We start from the raw sequence: 22,811 nt of genomic DNA on the forward strand, positions 1-22,811 counted from the left end.
CGCAGAACCGGTCGATAGATTTTTAAGGACGACGGTAAACAAACAGCAAAGACGGACAGTTCCGTAAGGTCAATAAGTGGTGTTGGATGTAGTGGCCATCTTGCAATGTGCAAAAGGTGTATTGCCTGATGCGTGGTAAACGAACAAATAATGTTTCAATGTGATACGTTCCAAATTATACGTTAATTCCATGAACCTGATTTGTGTATGTCAATGATGATGTAACCAATGCCATTAAATATTAGCAGGACATTAAAACTACGTGACGTGCTAAATGATATAACAAGTTGCATATGAAAGTAAAGTAAACAAGCGACAGAATAAACAAAATGCATGGGTTAAAAACAAAAAAGCTTTTACACACGTCTGATATCAATTGTTAAAATATCACTTGACAGTGCACCTTGCGGTTGGAACTCAATAGGTGTTTGGTGTGGTGGCCATCTTGTAATTTGCAAAAGTAACAAAATAATGTTGCAATGTGATCCGCACCTAATTGTACGTTGGTCCCATGAAACGGATATGTGTTTGTCAATGATAATGTAAACAATGTCATTGGGTATTTGCCGAACATGAGAATCACATGAATTATAAACACATGACTAAACCATGAACAAAATATATGGAATGTAAAACCGAAAAAACTTGTCCAAATGTCTAATGTCCATTATTGTGGTATCATTGCTTGCGCCTTGAGGTAAAACTCAATGTGGGTAACCATGATTATATCCGTAAGGGTCATGGTGATCGTGACCCTTCATTGGTTGATTGAATATAAACTGTCCTGGAACATTCAACTTTGGGTGTTGGTGAGCGATGTCCATTCACATGTTAAAGAGAACAACTGTACTCTATGCGAAAGTGACAGGCATTATCTCCTGCAGGTAAATCCCAGGTGTCCAACTTTCACCATGTTATCCAAAATTCATAAGAACTTATACAAACCTCCGTTCAGGCGCATTGCATCTACACGGGGATCGTTACATGAACCTTCAGGCAAATACCTTGATATGCATTTACAATCCTTGGTTCAACAGATGTCAACTTACATCAAAGACACCCCGGACTTTTTGAACAAGATTCAGACTATCCATTTTGATAGCAATTCAGACATCTTGCTTTGTACCATTGACGTCAAATCACTCTACACCTCCCTCCCACGTAACTTGGCGTTTGAGGCAGTGGAATACTTTGTGACTAGAGCAGACTGGAATGAGGATTTTAAGATTTTCCTATTGGAATTGTTGAACTTCACTTTATACCACAGCTATTTCAGGTGGGAAAATGATTTATTTCTGCAACTCACAGGAACTTCTATGGGCAATTGAGCAACACCTAGTTATGCCAATCTATCCATGCACAAATTTGAGAAGTAACATATCCTCAACAACATTATTTGGACCAAAAATCTATTAATTTTTTGTGAGATTCATAAATGACATCTTCATACTGTGGAAGGGATCCCAACAAGAACTAGCAGCAGCCATCGATGTCTTAAACTCCATCAACGATCGCATTGAATTCACACACAAATCCAGCAATACCTTCATTAACTTTTTAGGCGTAAATATCATCAGAGCAGGGGACAAACTAGAAACCAATATCATAGGAAAATCACTGAATGTAATAATCTATTGCACTACAATAGCTTCCACCAAGCATCGTTGAAACGACATCTACCCTACTCGCAATTATTACGTGTTAAGGATTGTTTCCGACCCAGACAAACTACCCACAAACATGAAAGAGATGCTGCAGAGATTCAAAGCTAGACCGTATCCGCCGGAGATATTGGAGGAAGCTGCACAACCTGCAGTACTCATCCCTCAAGATCGACTATTGAAACCAACCACCAAACCCAACTAACAGAATTGCACGGTCCTAGTTTCAAGATTTTCCATACAAAGCTCATCCTTCAAGAAATTGATTACGAAACATTGGCCGATGGTTCAGATGAAGACAGATTTCAAAGGAATCTTCGCCAACCCTCCTATGTTTGCATATGAACGCAGCAAAAATATCAAGGAAATCATATTTAGTTCCAAACCTAGTCTTCCCCCATGAGACACACAAAGGAACGATTCTATGTTACAACTGCAGTAACTTCAACAACGTCATAAAGCGTAACCACATCACACACCCACGTAAGGGAAATAGATCAAATTATGTGTCACTGTTCACTGTGAAAGTAAGAATTTCATCCATATGTTGAAATGCCTGTGTGGTCTAGCATATGTTGCCAAGACAGAACACAAAATTAAGATGCAAGTGAACGAATACAAAAGCAATATTCCCACTCGTAATCAAAAATCTTGTGTAGCCACGCATTTCCAGTCACACATTCACAACATCAGTGAGTTTCCTGGTCCTTGAAACGGTGGCACCATATGAGGGCACCAACCTAATCAAACTCTTGTTGCAAAGAGAAACTCACTGGATGAGACTACTGGACACTTTAAATCCAAATGGCCTAAATGATCGCATAGAGTACAGTTGTTTTCTTTAACCTGTGAATTGACATCGCTCACTAACACCCAACGTCGAATGTTCCAGGACAGTTTATATTCAATCAACCAATGAAGGGACACGATCACCATGACCCTTATGGATATAATCATGGTAACACCCATTGAGTTTTACCTCAAGGCGCAAGCAAGGATACCACAATAATGGACATTAGACATGTGGACAAGTATTTTTGTTTTACATTCCATACATTTTGTTCATGGTTTAGTCCCGTGTTTATATTTCATGTGATTGTCATGTTTGGCAAATACCCAATAGCATTTTTTACATTATCTGCATACACGTCAGTTTCATTTGACCAACGTACAATTAGGAACGAATCACGTTGCTACATTATTCGGTCGCTCTTGCATATTACATGATGGCCACCACACCAGACACCAATTGAGTTCCAACCGCAAGGTGCATTGTCAAGAGATGATATTTGAACAATGGATATCAGACGTGTCTAAAGGCATTTTTGTTTTTAATCAATGCGTTTTGGGTATTGATCTATCCTTTGTTTACTTTCCCTTCACGTGCAACTTTTTAGATCATTTAGCAAATTTCACGTATTTCTAATGTCCTGCTAATATTTAATGGCATTGGTTACATCATCATTGACATACCCAAATCAGGTTAATGGATTTAACGTATAATTTGGAACAAATCACATTGCAACATTGTGTGTTCGCTTACCACCCATCAGACAATATACCTTTTGCACATGTCAACATGGCCATCACATCAAACACCACTTATTGACCTTACGGAACAGTCCGTCTTAGCTGTGTGTTCACCGACACCCTTGAATATCTATCGAACAATTCTGCGTTCGCGCCACACTTTTTCGAGTATGACTAACGAGTGAGGGTTGAACCTTGAACTTGTCGTATCACTAACACTGGTAAGGCACTTTTATTCTACTTCAGGACAGTTTACCGGCAGGATACATTTTCTCTAACCCGCATTTTTAACTCGCATTCTCGAACACTGGCTCTCACGCCAGAGCATTAATACACCGTCAACCCGACTCGTGTTTTCGAGCACGGGCATGTTTAATGCGAACTGTGGGGCCGTTCATGAGCACCAATTATTTAACACGAGTATTGCCGTAGCCATATACCGCGCTCGGCTCACCCGATCCGCGTTTTTAAGCACAAGCACTTTTTAACAAGCATCTTTCATATGGGCTCTACCATTCATTAAGAACACTGCTGCAGCCACATGACGCGCTCAGTTCACCTGATCTGCATTCTTGAGTATGAACACCTTTTCAGCACACATCTTTGAATTGGATTGTTTCTGAGCACAATTCAATACTTAAGAGGACCGTCATAAAAACATGATGCACTCACTCTTTTATTCACAGGTATACGCCGTGCACCACACTTTTTAAGCTGATAGTCACCATTGAAATAATGTGATATCGTCACCCCGTTAATTCAGCTAGCATGTCATAGACATGTTTGCAGATTGCATGACAGCAGTCACCATGGCAACACTGGAATATCCTTTCCTGGCATAGACAAACGATGCACATGTTTGAAATTCACAGGCATGAACAGTGCTGTTCAGCGACCCCAGCCTTTCTGCTTCATTTTTTAGGATTTTAAAAATTCCCCTGATGAATTGCTCCCAGTAGCCCAAAATGCATTGGGACTACTAATTAGGACTATAATTTGGAGCTTTTCAGTGCTACTGTTTTCAGTTCAAATTCATTTGGATTAAATCATCATTTAAAGTGAATACATTCAATTTATGAAAACAGGACTAAATTGTTCCAGACTGACTGACTTAGCGTGAACTAATGGATACACGCTGTGCAATGAGCGGGCACACGACCCCAAGGGGAGTGTTATATTTAGAGATATCTAGCCACAGATTTCTTACCAACCCACCCATCCTCCCCACTCTGTGGACAGATCTCTAAGGAGGGCTGATCCTTTTTAGGGCCTTAGTTTGGATACACCAGGGCCAGTGCACTTCATGGCTCCGCACTTCTGGGGAAGAAGTTGTGAAAAGTAACTGACGTCTGCACGCCAAAGTGGCGCCTGCATAGGTGACGAGAACAACGCTAACAATGCATGGAGCCGACCGACGCCACCTACCGACATGCAGGGGTACTGCTCACGAAAAATCCTACGGATCCAACCGGACACCTGGGAAAATTCAAAGATAAGGAATCTGCTCTTTCAGCTGAGGCAGTACCGAAGGTAAAGAGGGCTAATTAGAATGATGTTGGCAGAGAGGCTTAGAGTGGGCAAGACCAATGAAGGGGTTCGAGAAATGCAATTAGGTTAAAAATAAACAGCCAGAGGTTAGAGCATCTTTCTTTCACTCTATGCAGCTAAAAACATTACTTTGGTGGCCGCAGCAGATCGCTAGTGTAATTAAGACAGATTAAATTATTATCTGCACCTAGAGTAAAAAGTTCAGATCTGTTGCCTTCACTGTTTACAAATAAAGCATACTCAAGTCATGTGTTTTTTTACCTCATACTAGATCTAAGAACTGGGCAGACAGACGAGGTAGCCCTGGGTCTTCGTTGCTACGGAACATCAGTAACCCCTTAGAAGCATGTCCTTTTGACATGGATTATGAGCTTTCAGTCTAAGGTAGCCAATGAAATGGCATGTTTGACCCACAGTGCAATTAATTAAGGGTGCAAAAGATCTAGCTGGACATCGTCTCTTGGTAAACGATAAAAGATGGGCAGTACTGAAGAGAATTAAGGGCTGAAATTGAGGAAGCCATTCTAACCTAACTAATGGGTCAGATGTTGGTAATTAAGTTGGTAGAGCATACTCAAGTCACATTTAGCACAGTTTAAACATACATCCCTTTCATCAGGAAAGAGAAGAAAATTGGCAGAGGTTAGTGAGAACTAGTAATCTTATATGGGCTATGCCAGAGGGGCTCTCATCAACCATAGCTACTGGTGCTTTCTCTAATGAGGGGCTTTCAGGGGCTAATGTAAAGTGCCCGACATGTACATAAACTATATTAAGTAAGACTAGAGTAACATAACGTCCTTACCACTGAAGCTGTTCCACTCTGAACATCTCCCTCCAGGTCAAACGTGGTCTCCTGGACTCTATAAATAACAAATAAAAGGCTTTAAATCTTCAGAAAGCATGTAAATATGACCACACTGAGCACAATTTATTCACTCGTGGCAGTAATTGTGTGCTGTTATTTTAAGTGGTGTGTTGTGGCTGTACTTGGAGTGTTATGTTGTAGTTGTATCCAAATGTGTTAACTTTGTTGTAGTGTTTTGTGTTTTTTAGAACTATTATTGTAGTGCTATGGTTATGGAGTTGAATATTGGGCTCTGATTAACTTTATGAAGTTGCAGTAGTGTTGGATTGGTGTATTGGCGTTGCTGAGGTATGTGGGAGATGTGCTATGGTATAATTGTGAATGAATCATGAAGTTGTTTTTAATGTCCGGACAGTATTGTACTGGGGTGTGCTGGCAATGGTGAAGCGTTGGAAGTAGTGGTGTGATGTAGATGATTCTTGGTGGTGGTACTGTGTTGCTCATGGTAGCACAGCAACAAATGCTACTGATGACAAATGGCACAGGACTGCAGCTTGAGATATGGAGTGGTGTTGGAGATGCCATGACATTCTATAAATAGAGCTATTTCGGTATTAGAACGGTTAAGCAGAAAAGCAGATATTAAAATGTAAGATGTTGGATGCTTTTAGTTGTGAGGCTGAGATTTTGGGGAGGACCTTTGAAGAGGAACAAGTACTGCAGTCAGAATTGGAATTATGTTGAATTTGTAGAACTGGCCGAAGAGCTGTGTGAAACTGTGTAGTTGTAGTGGTTTTATTGCAGAAAATGTAGAGTAAGAGTTGTTATGTTCTAGTTGTGTAGGAATAGCTTGCATATTGGAGCCGTAATAGAGCTATGGCGAAGAGGAGTTATGCTAGAGCTCTGAAGCTGAAGTTTGCAATTGTAGCTGTTTTGTAGGTCAAATGGAAGTGCTGTATTGGAATTGAGTTATGAAGCTTTACTTGAGATATGGAACTATGCTAGACCTGTTTTGTAGTATAGTGCTAACTTTTTTTTTTAACCAACGTGTTGGGAGGGTGCTGATTTCAAATGACTGGTATGTTGAGAGATGGGAGAGGGGGAAAACAAGCATTGGCAAAGTCAATAAGCTGCACCTATGCAAGATCTATTGGGTTTGTCAGCTTTTGTTTATATGCAACATGGCTTAAAGTCAAGAAAAAAAAGCCCTATGACGTAGCCAGCATTGATAGGGGAGACTAGCCACACGAGGGAGGTGCAGGGGAGGAGGGACGGAACAGCAACAAATGAAAGCGGGAGGGGGGAAGTAACATGAGGGAGGAGTGGGGGAGGGGGAAGTAACATGAGGGAGGAGGAAACAGCAGCAGGCGGGGGAGGGGGAACAGCAGCAGGTGGGGGAGAACAGCAGCAGGCGGGGGGGGGGGGGGGAACAGCAGCAGGCGGGGGGGGGGAGAAACACAGCAGCAGGCGGGGGGGGGAGAAACACAGCGGCAGGCCGGGGGGGGGGGGGGGGAAGAAACACAGCGGCAGGCCGGGGGGGGGGGGGGGGGGGGGGGGGGGGGGGACACAGCTGTAGTCCGGTGGGGGGGGAAACACAGCGGCAGGCCGGGGGGGGGTGGGGGGGGAAACACAGCGGCAGGCCGGGGGGGGGGGGGGGGGGTGGGGGGGAAACACAGCGGCAGGCCGGGGGGGGGGGGGGAAACACAGCGGCAGGCCGGGGGGGGGGGGGGGGGGGTGGAAACACAGCGGCAGGCCGGGGGGGGGGGGGGGGGGAACACAGCGGCAGGCCGGGGGGGGGGGGGGGGGGGGTTGGGGGGGAAACACAGCGGCAGGCCGGGTGGGGGGGTGGGGGGGGAAACACAGCGGCAGGCCGGGTGGGGGGGGGGGGGGGGGTAAACACAGCGGCAGGCCGGGGAGGGGGGGGACAGCGGCAGGCTGGGGGGGGGGGAGAAAACACAGCGGCAGGCCGGGGGGGGGGGGGGGGGTAAACACAGCGGCAGGCCGGGGGGGGGGTAAACACAGCGGCAGGCCGGGGGGGGGGGGAGGGTAAACACAGCGGCAGGCCGGGGGGGGGGGGGGGGTAAACACAGCGGCAGGCCGGGGGGGGGGGGAGGGGACACAGCGGCAGGCCGGGGGGGGGAGGGGACACAGCGGCAGGCCGGGGGGGGGGGGGGAGGGGACACAGCGGCAGGCCGGGGGGGGGGGGGGAGGGGACACAGCGGCAGGCCGGGGGGGGGGGGGGGAAGGGGACACAGCGGCAGGCCGGGGGGGGGGGGGGGGGAAGGGGACACAGCGGCAGGCCGGCGGGGGAAACAGCGGCGGGCCGGCGGGGGAAACAGCGGCGGGCCGGCGGGGGAAACAGCGGCGGGCCGGCGGGGGAAACAGCGGCAGGCCGGCGGGGGAAACAGCGGCAGGCCGGCGGGGGAAACAGCGGCAGGCCGGCGGGGGAAACAGCGGCAGGCCGGCGGGGGAAACAGCGGCAGGCCGGCGGGGGAAACAGCGGCAGGCCGGCGGGGGAAACAGCGGCAGGCCGGCGGGGGAAACAGCGGCAGGCCGGCGGGGGAAACAGCGGCAGGCCGGCGGGGGAAACAGCGCCCCCAGGCGGGGGAAACAGCGCCCCCAGGCGGGGGAAACAGCGCCCCCAGGCGGGGGAAACAGCGCCCCCAGGCGGGGGAAACAGCGCCCCCAGGCGGGGGAAACAGCGCCCCCAGGCGGGGGAAACAGCGCCCCCAGGCGGGGGAAACAGCGCCCCCAGGCGGGGGAAACAGCGCCAGGCGGGGGAAACAGCGCCAGGCGGGGGAAACAGCGCCAGGCGGGGGAAACAGCGCCAGGCGGGGAAAACAGCGCCAGGCGGGGAAAACAGCGCCAGGCGGGGAAAACAGCGCCAGGCGGGGAAAACAGCGCCAGGCGGGGGAAACAGCGCCAGGCGGGGAAGCAACAACAGGACGGGGAAGCAACAACAGGACGGGGAAGCAACAACAGGACGGGGAAGCAACAACATGACGGGGAAGCAACAACATGACGGGGAAGCAACAACATGAAGGGGAAGCAACAAAAGGAAGGGGAAGCAACAAAAGGAAGGGGAAGCAACAAAAGGAAGGGGAAGCAACAACAGAAAGGGGAAGCAACAACAGAAAGGGGAAGCAACAACAGAAAGGGGAAGCAACAACAGAAAGGGGAAGCAACAACAGAAAGGGGAAGAGCACTAAGGGGAAGCAATAGGAGAGGGGTCAGCAGGAGGGAGGGGAAGCAAAAGGAAAGAGGTTCAGGGGATGTAGCAGCAATAAGAGTGGAGGAAGGGGTAGGAGGAAAGCAAAACTAAGGAGGTGCAGAGAGGAAGGCAAGGAGCAGCAACACAACGGTCGGCAGGGGGAGGGCCAATCAACATGAGTGAGAGGCAAGGGGGAGAGATGGCAGAAACATGCACTCTTCTAGATGAAGGTAAAAAAGTTACAAAAATAAAACATTCCTGTAGGAGCTCGCGGAAGTACACTGATGCCAGACAGAAAGCTGTACTAGTTTCATGCTCCACTGCAGGGATGAACACTGGAAGCACCTGGCGTAAGGAGCAGGAGGTGCTTACCAATCAGATGCAAGGAAACAAGAGTGACCTAGAAACCAACCGACAGTAAGCAATGGCTGGGCACTAAGCCTATTTAAAGCTTTTTGTTTTTGTTAACAATAGATTTTACTGATTCTAGAGGGGGAACATATACCATTCTTTCAGGGGAAGGAAACTACTGACCAGGGGATAACTGCAGCGACTTTCACACACGGTCTGACACGAGGAGGTACCATTCCGAGCTATGGGGGGGGGCCTAGTTAATCGTTTAGTTGGGTAGGGGGCGGGGTAAATGCGGCATATGCAGTATTCCCTATTCAGGCAACGTGAAGAGACGACGGAAAAATGGACACCAATGGAAAAGGGCCACGGACTGGGTCATAGGATATATTGCCAATAGCTAAGACCAGAATATATTTGTTTCATGATGCATAATGACACAGCTTGATATTAAATGCCAATAAAGTTTGTTTAAAAAAAAAAGAAAAACAATAGATTTTGCTGACAGCACATTTGCGCTGTTTGGTGAAACCTGAAAAAAAACTTCAACCCCACCAAGAAACATATGCAATAACTGATGGAATAGAGTGAATTTTTTGCCCTAAATCTGTACTACAAATCATCTTGTAATTGGGATCCATGGCGCCATGATGCGACATTTCTGCATTTTACAACAGACAGCAAAGTGGAAATAAACTTGTCTTTTTTGCACAGGTCTACAATGCAGTGATTACCACCATCTGTCAAATGTATTATCAACTGCTGAAACAGTAAGGATGATTTGTATTTGGCTTTGGGGGGCAGAACAGGAGCTAAAAGAGCCTGGGAGCATCAAGAAACTTTGAGGTATATCAGCCTTTTACTAGCAGGCTCATATAACATAACAGTGTCTTATTTGCTTTCAGAATGCTAATTATAAAGAAGTTAATAGACAAATGGATGTATTAAATAACATGTGACTATGTGCACTGTAAAGACAAAACAGTGAACCCATCACCTTTAACATACAGTATACATTTTTTGTAAATCCAAACCTGTAACCCACGTCTCTTAGGACTATCAAATAAAAAAGGCTTAACGCATTTTCCCTTATTTATAATTCTCACATCGCAATACTTTATTTTGGTCACATAGACCATAAAAGCAATATGAAACAGAAAAACATATTACAAAAATCACTACTAAACCCATTAAATTACAGGATAAAAATTACACAAGGGCATAAAAATCTTAAAATACAGCCGCATAACACTCCCCTGGAGCGGCATGCAGCCAGCATACTGACTCCTATGCCTCAATACAATCTATCACATAAATGTCCACCAGGATTCCATAAATCACCCGGATTAGATAAAGTGCAAGTGCTGCAAATGTTTAACTTTCATTAAAAGTATGTTAAAAACCTTCTGTAACCAAAGGTAATATACACAATACATATGATATAAATTCATGCTGACATTAAATAGCGGAACCTCATAAGGATGAGCCTAGGACATATAATAAAATTGCAAAAGTTTTACAACAATAAAAAGAATAATACAAGGCGTGCTACAAAGGCAATCATCCTGGCTATTTCCAAATCTTCCAGCACTAAATAAGCCAGCCACAAATTAGTTTTATGACGCACAATGAAGGGGCAGACATATACTATAGCGGGAGGCCCAAATATTTCCTAATCACTCCCGCTAGGAGTAATCTAATCAAGCAAATGTCCGCTGTACTGCTTGTATCCGAACTAAAATTTCAGAGAGCAGGGTAATAATGCCGGATCCCCATTTTCCTGCAATAGGGTTTCAGCCATTTTGCTCTGGTGCGTAGGTACAGTGGACAACTGAACAAAATATGTTCAATGGTTTCAGCCCGATCCGGACACAGATTACAATTATTTTTATCAGGGCAAGCCTAATTTCATTTTCAAATGCAACTATTAAGTGCCAGGGTGCCAACCCTAATCTTAAAAAAACGGGATTTAGCCAACTTTGGAGTTGGCTTTTGTATCAAAAACCTACCAGTGAGACTATCACTAACAGAGTTCCGCACATGTTAAGTTTTTAAATACACCCAGAATGATTTCTTCATAAGAACTTTCCATGATGAATTAGTAGAAGGATTAATCCACATCGCTTCCAAGCCCAGGATATAAAGCCATTTTTTTATGTGGAATAGCCATAGAATAGTCAAGTTCCTATTCAACCGAACAAGTTTCAAATGCTGTGTCTGTAGGTTTCCACTTTTAGGGTAGACCAACTACTGACCCAATAAACCAAGGGTCTCAAAACTGCTGTCACCAATCCGTTTTAAAACTAAATCAAAGTATACCGGGACAAGTGGGGTAGACTGAGATAAACTAAATAATCTTTTAAATGGTTTACTCTAGCTGAAAGGGAATCTAATCAAAGCATGCCCCAGACTTCTGCCCCGTACAACGCAGCTGACTGGGCAACAGCCTTGTACACTTCAACGGGTGGAGAACTTGACATCCGGGAGATGGCCGATGCACTCTCCTGATAGCAGCTGATTTATGCAGAAGGACAGCCTTGCTCTTCTCAATATGCATGGACCATTACAGGAAGCTCATTCTAATTCCAAGATAGACGAAATTATTAACTTTGAGTATCATGGCCCCAAGTGTTACATTTTTGCAAAACGATTATGTGGTCTTGAGGTCAAACATTTTATTTTCTGGACATTAATCTCTAAGCCCTTTAGATTACAAAACGTCGAGAAATTTATTTAATGGATTCCACCAGGGGTCCTGGAGATAAGCAGGATGTCGTCAGCTAAAACAGCCCAGGGATAGAAATGTCGCCATTATGAATACATTTATTTAGATGGGTGAATGCATCTTCAGAGAAAAAGAGTGTCTGCATGAGGATACATCCCTGTCGGACAACACAAGTAACGCTAATGCTACCTGTCAAAGCCCCATCCTTGCCCCACCGAACTTGGGCACAGTTGTTCTCGTGAAGCATCATTAGAATCCCTACCAAGGAGGAAGGCGCCCCCATCGACCTGAGAGAGTCCCAGAGACAAGCTCTGGGAACCAGACTGAATGCAACTCTCAGGTCGATTAAGGCTACATAAAGATGGTCCTTCTGGATATTAATATATTTCCAGAGAATCAGCGTAAACCTAAAGACTAGATCCTCTGTTCCAACCTTGGATCTAAACCTGGCATGCAAGGGAGAAATAACATTTTCAATGACCCGCTGCTGGAGTTTGTCTAAATCCTGATGGCAAAAGCTTTTTGGCTAATGTCAATTAGTCTATTAGGCCTGCAATTACTAGTGTCAGATCTTACACAATTTTTAAACACTGGAATAATTACAGCTCCTCTCCAAGAATCAGGAAGAGGAGAACCCAACATAATGTCGGTGTACAGAATAATATGCAAGGCTCAAATCTCGCTCTCTGAATGATACAAGTCACCAGGGATAAGCTCAAGACGAGGAGCTTTCTGAGGCTTCAAGGACACTATTGGTTCTTTGGTGTCGTCCAAGTAAAATAAACTCTAGGCCAGATGGTACAAGACTTCTACTAGCCTGGGAACACAGACCTATACAACAAAGTATCTGGTCTGAGAGGGGTGTAGAGTATAGATTAGCAAAATGTCAGACACATAACTGCTGTTGAATATAATGAACACTCGGAGTACAAACTTCCAAACTACCGCGGGCAATTAAAACCAAAAGGAAGACATCTCTTTCCTTTTTAAAGCTTCTAGCAGATCCTGCCTGTTTTTGTCATCCCAACTCTTTTTGCTCGACGCTAGCAACCCTTTATAGTGGCGCTTGGCATTGCACATCAGTGGAGGACTCAAGGATCTTGTAGCTACTAACAAACAAGCTTTAGCCTGTCTGCAATCCTTCGTAAACCAAGTAGCCGACTTAGCGGCAGATCTTTTAGAACTGCAAGTTCCCACCTCGACCTCAAAGAGACGACTTAAGGAATCAAACCAATGACCATGAATGATGGGAATTGTATGCAGATCGACATCCTCATATGGTGAAGGAACTAAGGCAAAAAGATAATAAATTGAAGCAAGCCGCAGACGGCAAGAGCGCATTTTTGGCCACTCAAGGACCCTCCTAGAGTTCCCAACAACAGCATTATCATATACTCTGGTGTGGTTAAAGGAGTCGAATAGCCTCTCTTTAAGTGACCAATGCAAAGAATTGTGATCCATCTCTACTCTACAAGTTACACAAAATCCACCAACCAGTTCCATAGATTAGGAGACAGCATTATATAATCAATTCTTCTCTTCGATGAACTTCTATAGAAAGTAAATGCCCTACCCGTCAGAATTTGATCTACCATTACATGGAAACACCCTGTGAGCGACTGTAAACAAAGCTAGTTGCATGGCCACAGTGGAGCAAGATTTTAAAGGGGGAGCGGTTAATTCCGGGATGGCCAGGGCATCATCTTCCAGTTAAGTGACTAATGTAATAAAATCAAACGGCTCGTAGGTAGTATTAAAGTCGCCCACAAGAATGAGCTTGGGTTTGTAAGACAAGGACTCCAGATGATTATTTAAGATGTTTAATGTTTAAGAGGCAATATTGTTAGCCACACTATGGTTATAGATGTTGTAACTGTTGATTACATACCCATTCCATGCCCTTATAGATATAGCCCTAAAACATCAGGCAACTCAATGCTCAAATGATCCAGTTGAGCAGGATTTTAACCCATATTGGGAGGCCCCAAGAGGGGCGACTAGACAAGGAGAGGAGCGCATCCACTGAACAGGTAACAGAACCGACCTATTTAATGGCTTTAATGCCCAAGTCTCATGGATGATGAAGGGATGAAAGGAGTTGATGTAAGCGACCCATTGTGGATCAGCCAAACAAGATTCAGCTAGAGAAACTGCAACTGACCAGAAGTTTTAAGTTGCTCAGTCACAGTACCCAACAAGTAATCATTACCCCCTACAGCAACATCTACCTCTAACTGGGATACATGAGCCAAAATAGCAACTTCATTTTGGAAAGGCACAGGAATACCAGGAGCAGCTGTGGGCGCAGGCCGTCAGAGTCAGTCTACGTAACTCAGGAGCCGATCCCTCCTAGAGCTACGCTCCCCTAATCTTAAACAGCAGCCACACCCTTTACAGTTACAAAAGGCAAGTTGAATACCTATGCTGGCAATAAGAATATCACATGTTTCTATTGCCAGTAACCTCAATGGTATCACATAACCCAGACTCTGGAGAACTTCCGCTGACACTCAAGATGTATTACATTATAATTGACAAATTGATAGTTAGTTGCCTCTTAGGCAATGCAATACTTTGTTATTTAAGGACTCCCTGCTCTCAAAACACTTATTTTTCAATTTTGGAACATTGATCAATTTGAAGCTAGGGTAGCCTTCGCTAAATCTAGCCTGAGGGCGACTCCCTCTATTGGTAGCGCCACAAGGATCCCCTGTCAATGGACCAGACTGTGACCCTGCCCTTAAAAAGGGCTATGAGATCTAGAGGCGGTGCTTTCCCTAGGGTGCACTGCACAGTGGGCATCAACAATAGTAAAGCCACTTCTATAGTCCTGTCCAGTGCCTATCCCCAGTTGCCTCCCCGATGCCTGGAAGACTGGCAAAATTGAGCCCGGTAAGCTGGCTGTGGCCTACTAGTGTCCGGAATATCCTAGTCCACTCTGCTGAGGAATACCAGAACTGGGAGGGGGAAGGGAAGGGAAGAGGAGGAGACTTCACTGCCCTGCGGCTCAATAGTCTGTGTTATCAGTTGTGTGACTTGATTCAGTTTAGATTCTAAAGGTTTAACCACTCTTTTTAAGCCAGTCACTTTATTGCACAAATCTAAAACAATGTCATACAAATTTGTTGTTACATCATGAGACCAAGTAGTAATGCTAAACTCCTCTCCCCAACAAACCGGCAATAGTGATTCACCCTTAGCAATTTTCATCAATGGAGAAAACCTATTGGAGCAAACCACTTCAGGTTCAAGAGGGGGACGCTGTCTCACCAGAGGATCGCTAGATGGTTCCCCATTCATGACTATAGATTGCTTGGACACTGAGCTCACAAAAGGTTTGCTCTTGCTTATCAGCGCCCCGTCAGGGTTCTTCTCAAAGACGTCAGGTATTATGGTTTTTATCCTCTTCCTTGGGCCCCGAGTCAAGGATGGTGCCGAAGGGTTCAATATAGTCTCAACCTCCACGATCAAATCATTTATCTGGCTGAGGGTACTCGAAGCCTGTGCTTTCCTAGCACACTTGTTGGGTTTGTTAAGGGTTGGAGAAACATCAGCTGCCTTCCGTTTACCCATAATAGTCAATTTAATTGCACCCCCCGCCCCACAAACACAAATCACTGCACCCCCATTTACTTAATAGGTAGAACAATCAAACAATAAAAACATTAGATCAAAGACCCGTTATAGGGCAACACTTTGCCTGCACAAATATAATAGTAAAAATAGTTGTGTAAGACGCCTTGCCAATAACAATTATATCATTTGACCATAATAGTAAGACAGACGGCCTAAAAAGGAATAAATATGTTCCAGCAGTGGTTTGGTTCTCCAGCGCCTTCAAGCGGTCCACCAGGAAGGCTGATCACAATCCTAGAATTCTCTTTGTAAGTTAGCTGGGAAGGCGGCACAACTTGTGTCATGTGCTGGCAAGAATAATTATCCCCTAGAGGATAGCGAGCATGAAACAGGAAAAGTTAAAAAAAACAGTACCTCAATTTGGGTTAGGAAAATCAGAGAGTGGGCACAGCCCGGCCCCCTCCCGGCTTGGCCTGATTTTCTCCCAGGCGAGTCCAGTGCCATGGTAAAATAAAGCGCTTATCAGCACAGGCAAAGCCCTTTACAGATCGTAGGGCAGCTGTAGGATGCAGTCCCACCACAGCTAGATCAGGTCACAGTGGTATATAAATCCTATTACCTACTGACTTTGGTCTTCATAACCTCCTCCTAACCTTTAAAAGTAGTGGATATGTCAGAGGTAAAAGTTCGGCCCTGTATATTACTCCTGCCTCAATACTTCCACAAAGATGAAATCTGGGTCTGACATGCTGGGCCAGTCCCTTTAAACTAAACATAATTGTTTCCCCAGTCTCTAATTAAGAAGTTCCATTATGAGTTCAAGATAATGTACATTCTCTAGGTGTTTTAACGACGTTACAGTCTAATAGAGACCAACTGTACTTTTTGTTTATTCTTATTTCTAGCCATTCAGGCTACTTGGGTATTGCTCGGCTCCTCTATCCTTTTGGGAGTCCATCTCAATGTCATAGTGACCCAAACTAATAGCCGGTTGTGGTATTTTCAGCATCCTGATGCCATCCATATATCAGGAATATTGCAGAGGGATTCTATAGCTCTTCCCAAGCCATTCCTTGGGATCGGGCAAGCGAGAAAGGCTTGAAAAGGGCCAGGGAGCAAAGACCCCTTCTCACAACCCCTCCTGAGCCAGGCACAGCTGCCAAACCCTACACTATGTTTGGTGAGGATGGAGATTGGTGGGCGGGTATTCCCATCATCTTCAATATTCTCTCCTAATATCCTTTCCAAATCCAAAAACCAAAGACAAATACGATGTAGGGGTCAGAAGAAGAGCTATTAAAATTGTAGCTAGTTCCTCCCACTACAATCTGCACTTCCTTGTTAGAATCTTTGTGTGTGGGTGGGAGTGTATGATGGGTATTCGAGTGTTCGGGATAGCCTCTCTACCCTTCTTGACACCCTCCCATCTCTGTCAAATGCCTGGCAAAAACAGGTTAAAGCCATAGGCTAGAAACCTCCACCTGAGAGAGAAACTTTTAGGCACTGGTTTTCACAAATTGATTCACCAGTAGTTTCACTAATTGCTTTTCTTTTTAGTATAACTCTTCAAAAAGCCAATTCAGCTCAATGAATCTCAGCCTCACTGCTGTTCATCTGGTGCCAAAGACATCAACAAAAATCTAATGCAATGTTTAGGTTCAGAAAGGAAAAATAGAAACAAGTTAATCAAACAAGTTTTTCATCATGATAAAAAATAAAATAACTAAAACCAAACTAAAATACAAAAAATAATTATGTTCAATTTCTTATGACCACAGAGTTTAGCCACGGGTCAAGACATGCCAACATCGTCCATCGAATAATCATGTCAACCATTACTCAGGTCTTTAAGAGCCTATACTTCATTCTTTTCAGTAACGCCATTTCTAGCAAAGATATCTTCAATGTGGTTTGCTAATTATTAGCAGAGAAAATACAAGTAAACTAAGTGTCTCATTCAAGTCAGTGTGGGCAACAGAATTCCACCTCCCCAACTAACATACTTCTTTCTGCAACAAATTATTTTTTAATCGCTCCCCTTTCCATAAGAAATGATTTCCTCTGATATTTCAGAGGCTGGATGCTTTATCTTGATCTCCACGTAGCTACGAGCAGATTGCAAGGAAATATGACTGAATAATCACAGTGATATCACATTCTCCATAAGTTGATATTGTTTGCAAATTGTGTGGTATTTAGCAAAATTTCTATATGAACTCTACAGAGTAAGCATGAATATGTGCCCTTCATTTGTAAAATCAATACTTCCTGAATGTTTAATTTCCTGAGTACACAGAGAAATAATTAAAGGCTTTTTGTTGGATGTTCGTGTGTAAGCAAAAAGGTGAATATATGATTAAGTATTTTTAATCTTCCCCTTGTTCTCTAACACAAACACAAAGTCTATTATTCTTGATAATAGTCAAGATGGCAGACAGACCAGCAGCATTTCCATCTGGCTCTACAAAGCCGCCCAAGGTACAAAATTGTCTGGCCTCCTCTGTATCTCTTAGTTTGTTGGGATTGTTAGTTTAATGAGACTGCCTCTAATTAGTTTGAAAGACTTAAGCAAATCCTGCCCTGCCTGGTGGAAAGGGTAAGCCACTTCAATGGACAGTTGGCTGGGGTCTACTTAACATTAGATCACTTCCATCAGTGTTATAGATGTCATTTTGAAGCTAGTCAATTACCGTTCAGAGCTACCTTGGCTCTATGTACTTCAAATAGTTGTATAAATTCAATCTAGCTATTTTCAAGTCCCCCAGACACCAAGTGGAAGCCTCATTTCCTTCTAGGATGTTCAAACATATGGATCCTAAGCAGGAGCAAAGTGCCATCCCAGTCTGTGCGTTGACTCCTTCAGTAATGCCGCTTCTTCATTCCAACATGGCTGAGGTATGGGGAACTTCCCTCTTAGGGCACCAGCTAGCTCATCATGAACATGCAAGGATTGATTGGCTTGAACATAGCCATGGAACATATGGTGGACCAGAAAGGAATCAGAAGATTCCATGATTGTTTAAAGATGCTCCACGATGGATCATACAGATCAACTAGAACACCTCATCGTTTACGTTCACAGCCAAGACTGCAGTCATTTATAAATTCCAAAACAGTTGTTCATCTCTATTGTATATGAAGTTAAAACTTTACCCTTCCACAAAGGCAGCCATATTAGAAGAGCTGAGATGCAATATCATTAGTTTTCTATTTTAAGGCAGGTGTCCAAATCAAACACAAAATCTTTATCTGAAGAACTGTTTCCTACTACAGGGAACTTCCTATTCTGCAAGAGTTAGTTCTTTTAAATCATGATTCCTATCATGTGGAAGATTAACCCAATGCCTATCAAGACACTGATGATGTTGAGGAAGGGGACAAGTTGCTCCCCCTCATTTTACTGTAGAAGCATTGTACATAGAATTACAAAATGTCAGTGGCTTAGATGCATCTTTGGAATCAAGCTAGGCTGGCCACCAATCTAAGAAAGTTCTTCATCTACAGTGGTGGCTAAGGTGGCAGCTAAAGCACTAGAATTGCAGTTGCCCTTTATAGAGACAAAAAAATGTACTGACTCGAGATTCTTCAATCATGGGCAGGTTCATATGAGCCGGTATTACCATTCAGTGACATCCTTACTAACGCACTTCTGGCTGTATAGTATAAGCCATGCTCTTGTCTGCCAGCAAAGAAGCCCTGTGGCTAGCAACATAGACCCACCCACAGCATTATTCCTCAATCTTCAACAAGAAAGGCTAATGCAAATTCATTTGAGACCAACCCTCCGGATGGAGAATCAAAAGGAAATTATGCTTTTGTAAAGAAAATGTCTTCTTCTACCACTTAGCTGTCTGGAGAGGTACACCCATGTACTATGGGATATCGCCAGCAACATCTTGCCAGCTGCCCCGGAGGACCTCTAGGCCTCACTTTTCAAAATATACATGATCCAGCCAAGTAAGTGCTATGAGCTGGGATGGACTCTAGTGACTGCATTGGTAGAGTGATCGTCACCAGCGTCAATTAACTCGGTTTTCTGTGGATGTGCAAATGTCCTTTATGGACATGCTCTTCAATGGCTCTGTGCTAACTGGAGAAAAGTCTTAATCTGTGCTACAACAATTCAATGATAGTTACGGCACGATCTTTGGGGCTATTGAATCCAGCTCAACAATTTGCCCACCAGTACAGATAATTCTACGGCAATTCCAGGCGTCTAGTTTACAGAAATTCCAGGCCCCCAGCCTGTACTTTGAATAAGGCACTGGCAAACATCATTCATTCCAGCAGGGACAGTAATCCTTCAACTCTTCCTTGTCTGTTTCAGCAACTACCAAGCCTATTTAGTTCGACCTCTCAGGCTTGTGTGACCAGTAGAAGGCAGAATATGGCAGAATATGGCATTTATTCCCCAGCTGGAGATCCGGAACGTTGGGCAGATGGGTTTTACATATTTTTTAAGGGAGCAAGAATTATGGTTCTGACGTATCAAATAGTTTAACCAATGTTGTGTTAAGAATTTACAGCATAAGACATGCTAGGTGTACTATTCACGGAGATCTGGCAATTGCTATACTACGGTGGCATAAGCCTCTGCTACTTGGTATGCCAAGTTAGTTAAGGATACTAATCGAATCAACTACTATAGCAAACTAAAAACTTCAGAGAAAGAGTGTGAGACAATCCTACAAAATGTACATCAATGAAGCAGGCCAAACTATCTGCGTAAGACTAATGTTTACAAATGCTATCCCAAATAGAAGGAATTGTGGGAAGATAAGACAAAGAAGGTTTTCAAAGTTGTTTGATTCTTAACACTGAGGATGGATTTGTATAGTCATCTTTATTAACATGAGTAATACCATAGATATGGATGATGCGATCGTATCAGTGATAAAATAAATGCTGTCATCTCAGAGGTCATAAGTGAAGTCACGAATTAGATCAGGAGCAATGCGTGGTTTTCTTACTTATTCTTATAGTTACTGTAAAGTCATACGTGTGGTGTGTGAGTTATCATTTGTATATCAGGTGTGCGAGCCAAGGTATGCAGAGTGTAGTTTAACTGTGGAATTTCAGCAGTTTTTTAAATTTCATTTTCCAACCATAAATGATCTCTTACCATGTTTTAAGTGAATTTTAGAGGTTTTTTTTTTTTTTAAACATACCTTAAGGCAGCATGACAAAATGTAACCAAAACTTCATTTGAACTGTTATTTTACATAAAAATGACGAAGTATTTTACTGGTTGGTTTGTGGATATATATGGTAGCTGTGGTGGTGAACGACAATGGCCCCTGCACAATGTACCAGCCAAATCCCTTCTACATCGCCTTCAACAGGGGTTGAATTCAGATCCTGGCAACAGGCCCTGTGCACCCACATTACAGTTAACTGTTACTCTAAGTTCCATATGGATGTGTGAAAAGGTGGTTTGCCACAGGTTAAAAAAATTAAAAAAAACTCCCACACAGCCAACATCCAACAGCAAATGCAGTTTTATAATTAAACCCAATTCCGGTATCCCAACTTTAGTGCATACCAGTCAAATGATGCCAAAGCTATTAGAAATTCATTTCTTATCCCCTCCTTCAACTTTAAACATCTCTCACGCTTATCATATCTTAATGAAACCTGTGATCTATGAACTCTATTTAACCTGATGGACCACGAAAAAAATAAAATATGTAAAACATAGACTAATTGTGCGTGGATTTGTGAAAGGCTGACAGGCAGATAAAATATCTTATTCTAGCATAACAAAAACTAAAAAAAATAAACATCCACAATCTCTTGAAGTGGCAGGCTGAATGTAGAATTTTAAATTTGTGTAATCCATCATATGCCCCAATTGTCAAGAGCTGGATACGAGATGCACACCCATGGGTATCTGCCAAATAGTAGGTGCTTTACTAAGTAGTTAACGATTCTAGGTTTGTCAACCTACCATAACGTTAGAATTTGTAGAAACTCAGTACAGTGCTCTACTGGGGGCATCCTCATTCGTTGTAACTCATAATTATTCTTCAAGAGGCTCTCTTACAGCAAGAGATGAATTTACTCTAATGTTTAGGTTGGCATTAGCCAGTTCTGCTAACCAAAATCTTGCTGTGTGATAAAACTGTGTACTCCTTCAGGTGGGCCTATAAGCAATTGGGGTGTAAGGTTGGGGTTTAAAGTTCATGATTGTAATTCTTAGATATACCGTCATTGTTTGACGGGGTGGTGTAAAGCAGTTCTAACTAGCTACATTTTTTTGAAATGTTAAAAAACATATAAAGCTGATAAATCTATATGTTGAAGAAAAATAAAAGTTGCAGAAGACAGTGACAGTCTGAACCGTGGAGAGGGAATAGTAATCCAGTCAAAATGATTCACGGTAGTAATAAGAATTTAATCAGAGTATCCCAATTCGGAAAACACTGGTAGCATGCAATCACCTGCAGCTGTGCAATGTTTAAAAATAAATATAAATACAAACGATATATGAAAGTGTACTGCCTCCGTAGACATTATTTTTATCAGTTTATATGCAATTGAAGAAAAGAACACTGGGTGGCGGTAATATTATTCACAGACACACACAGACAGACACAAACTCTTCTTATCAAAAATATTACAGACCCACGACTTCCGCCACAATCCCTTATAAACAAAACAAGTTGTAAAACATACTGTGATTAAAATGGCCAAAACTGTCCTCATATGCCAAAACATTTTAATTTGCATTTACGTACAGATAAATCATACCATGTAAAAGTATGAATTTTTTTAAACTTTTGCTCAATGAAGCAAATACAAGTTTTTTGCACTTGATAACCTCGTTAAAAGAATGTGATGGGTGCTTTTTATTACCTTCTGAAGTGACGCAAAACTAACTACCTGCTGGAAACAGACCAAGTAGTACTCGTAGACCAACATCATGAAACCTCTATCTCTATCAATGGGTATATGCAGGACTTTACCCTACACCGAAGGGTTGGCAGCAGGGGCGGCTGGTGACATTTGAAAGTGGTGCGCGTAATTACTGCACTGTGGCGAGCGAGCCCGAACCACCTACAGCGTTGAAAATTTTGAAAAAAGAGTGGGCAAATGGTGCATTCTCAAGCTTGGCAAACATCTCTGGGAGTAGCCAGGCAAGTCTCTTTGCACTTGCACAGATACATCACTCTCCCTGCATTCACATAGGCACACTACTCACCCTGCACTCCTAGACCCATTGCTCACCCTTCCCTGACATATCACTGAGCATGCATTCACCTATCCACATCACTCACCCTGGACTCTCAGAGGCACACTGCTCAATCTGCACTCACACAGACATCACTCACCCTTCGCTGCACTGCATTCAATAGGTTTAATATATTACAGCCTGTCAAGGCCTGAAATTGCCTGGTAACA

At 43.7% G+C, this 22,811-nt stretch overlaps 1 protein-coding gene across 16 annotated transcripts in view; it reads right to left on the reverse strand.

The window, feature by feature from the left end:
- Window positions 1–22,811, reverse strand: part of AFDN (afadin, adherens junction formation factor) — a 1,598,291-nt gene that overhangs the window by 1,069,555 nt on the left and 505,925 nt on the right. For all 16 annotated transcript variants that reach the window (XM_085611917.1, XM_085611916.1, XM_085611915.1 and 13 more), the window contains one exon: window positions 5,545–5,602. In XM_085611917.1, the coding sequence (XP_085468043.1) occupies window positions 5,545–5,602 (58 nt within the window). The remainder of the gene's footprint in view (window positions 1–5,544; window positions 5,603–22,811) is intronic.

The sequence above is a fragment of the Triturus cristatus genome, chromosome 6 (assembly GCF_964204655.1).
Source record: "Triturus cristatus chromosome 6, aTriCri1.1, whole genome shotgun sequence".
Taxonomy (NCBI): domain Eukaryota; kingdom Metazoa; phylum Chordata; class Amphibia; order Caudata; family Salamandridae; genus Triturus; species Triturus cristatus.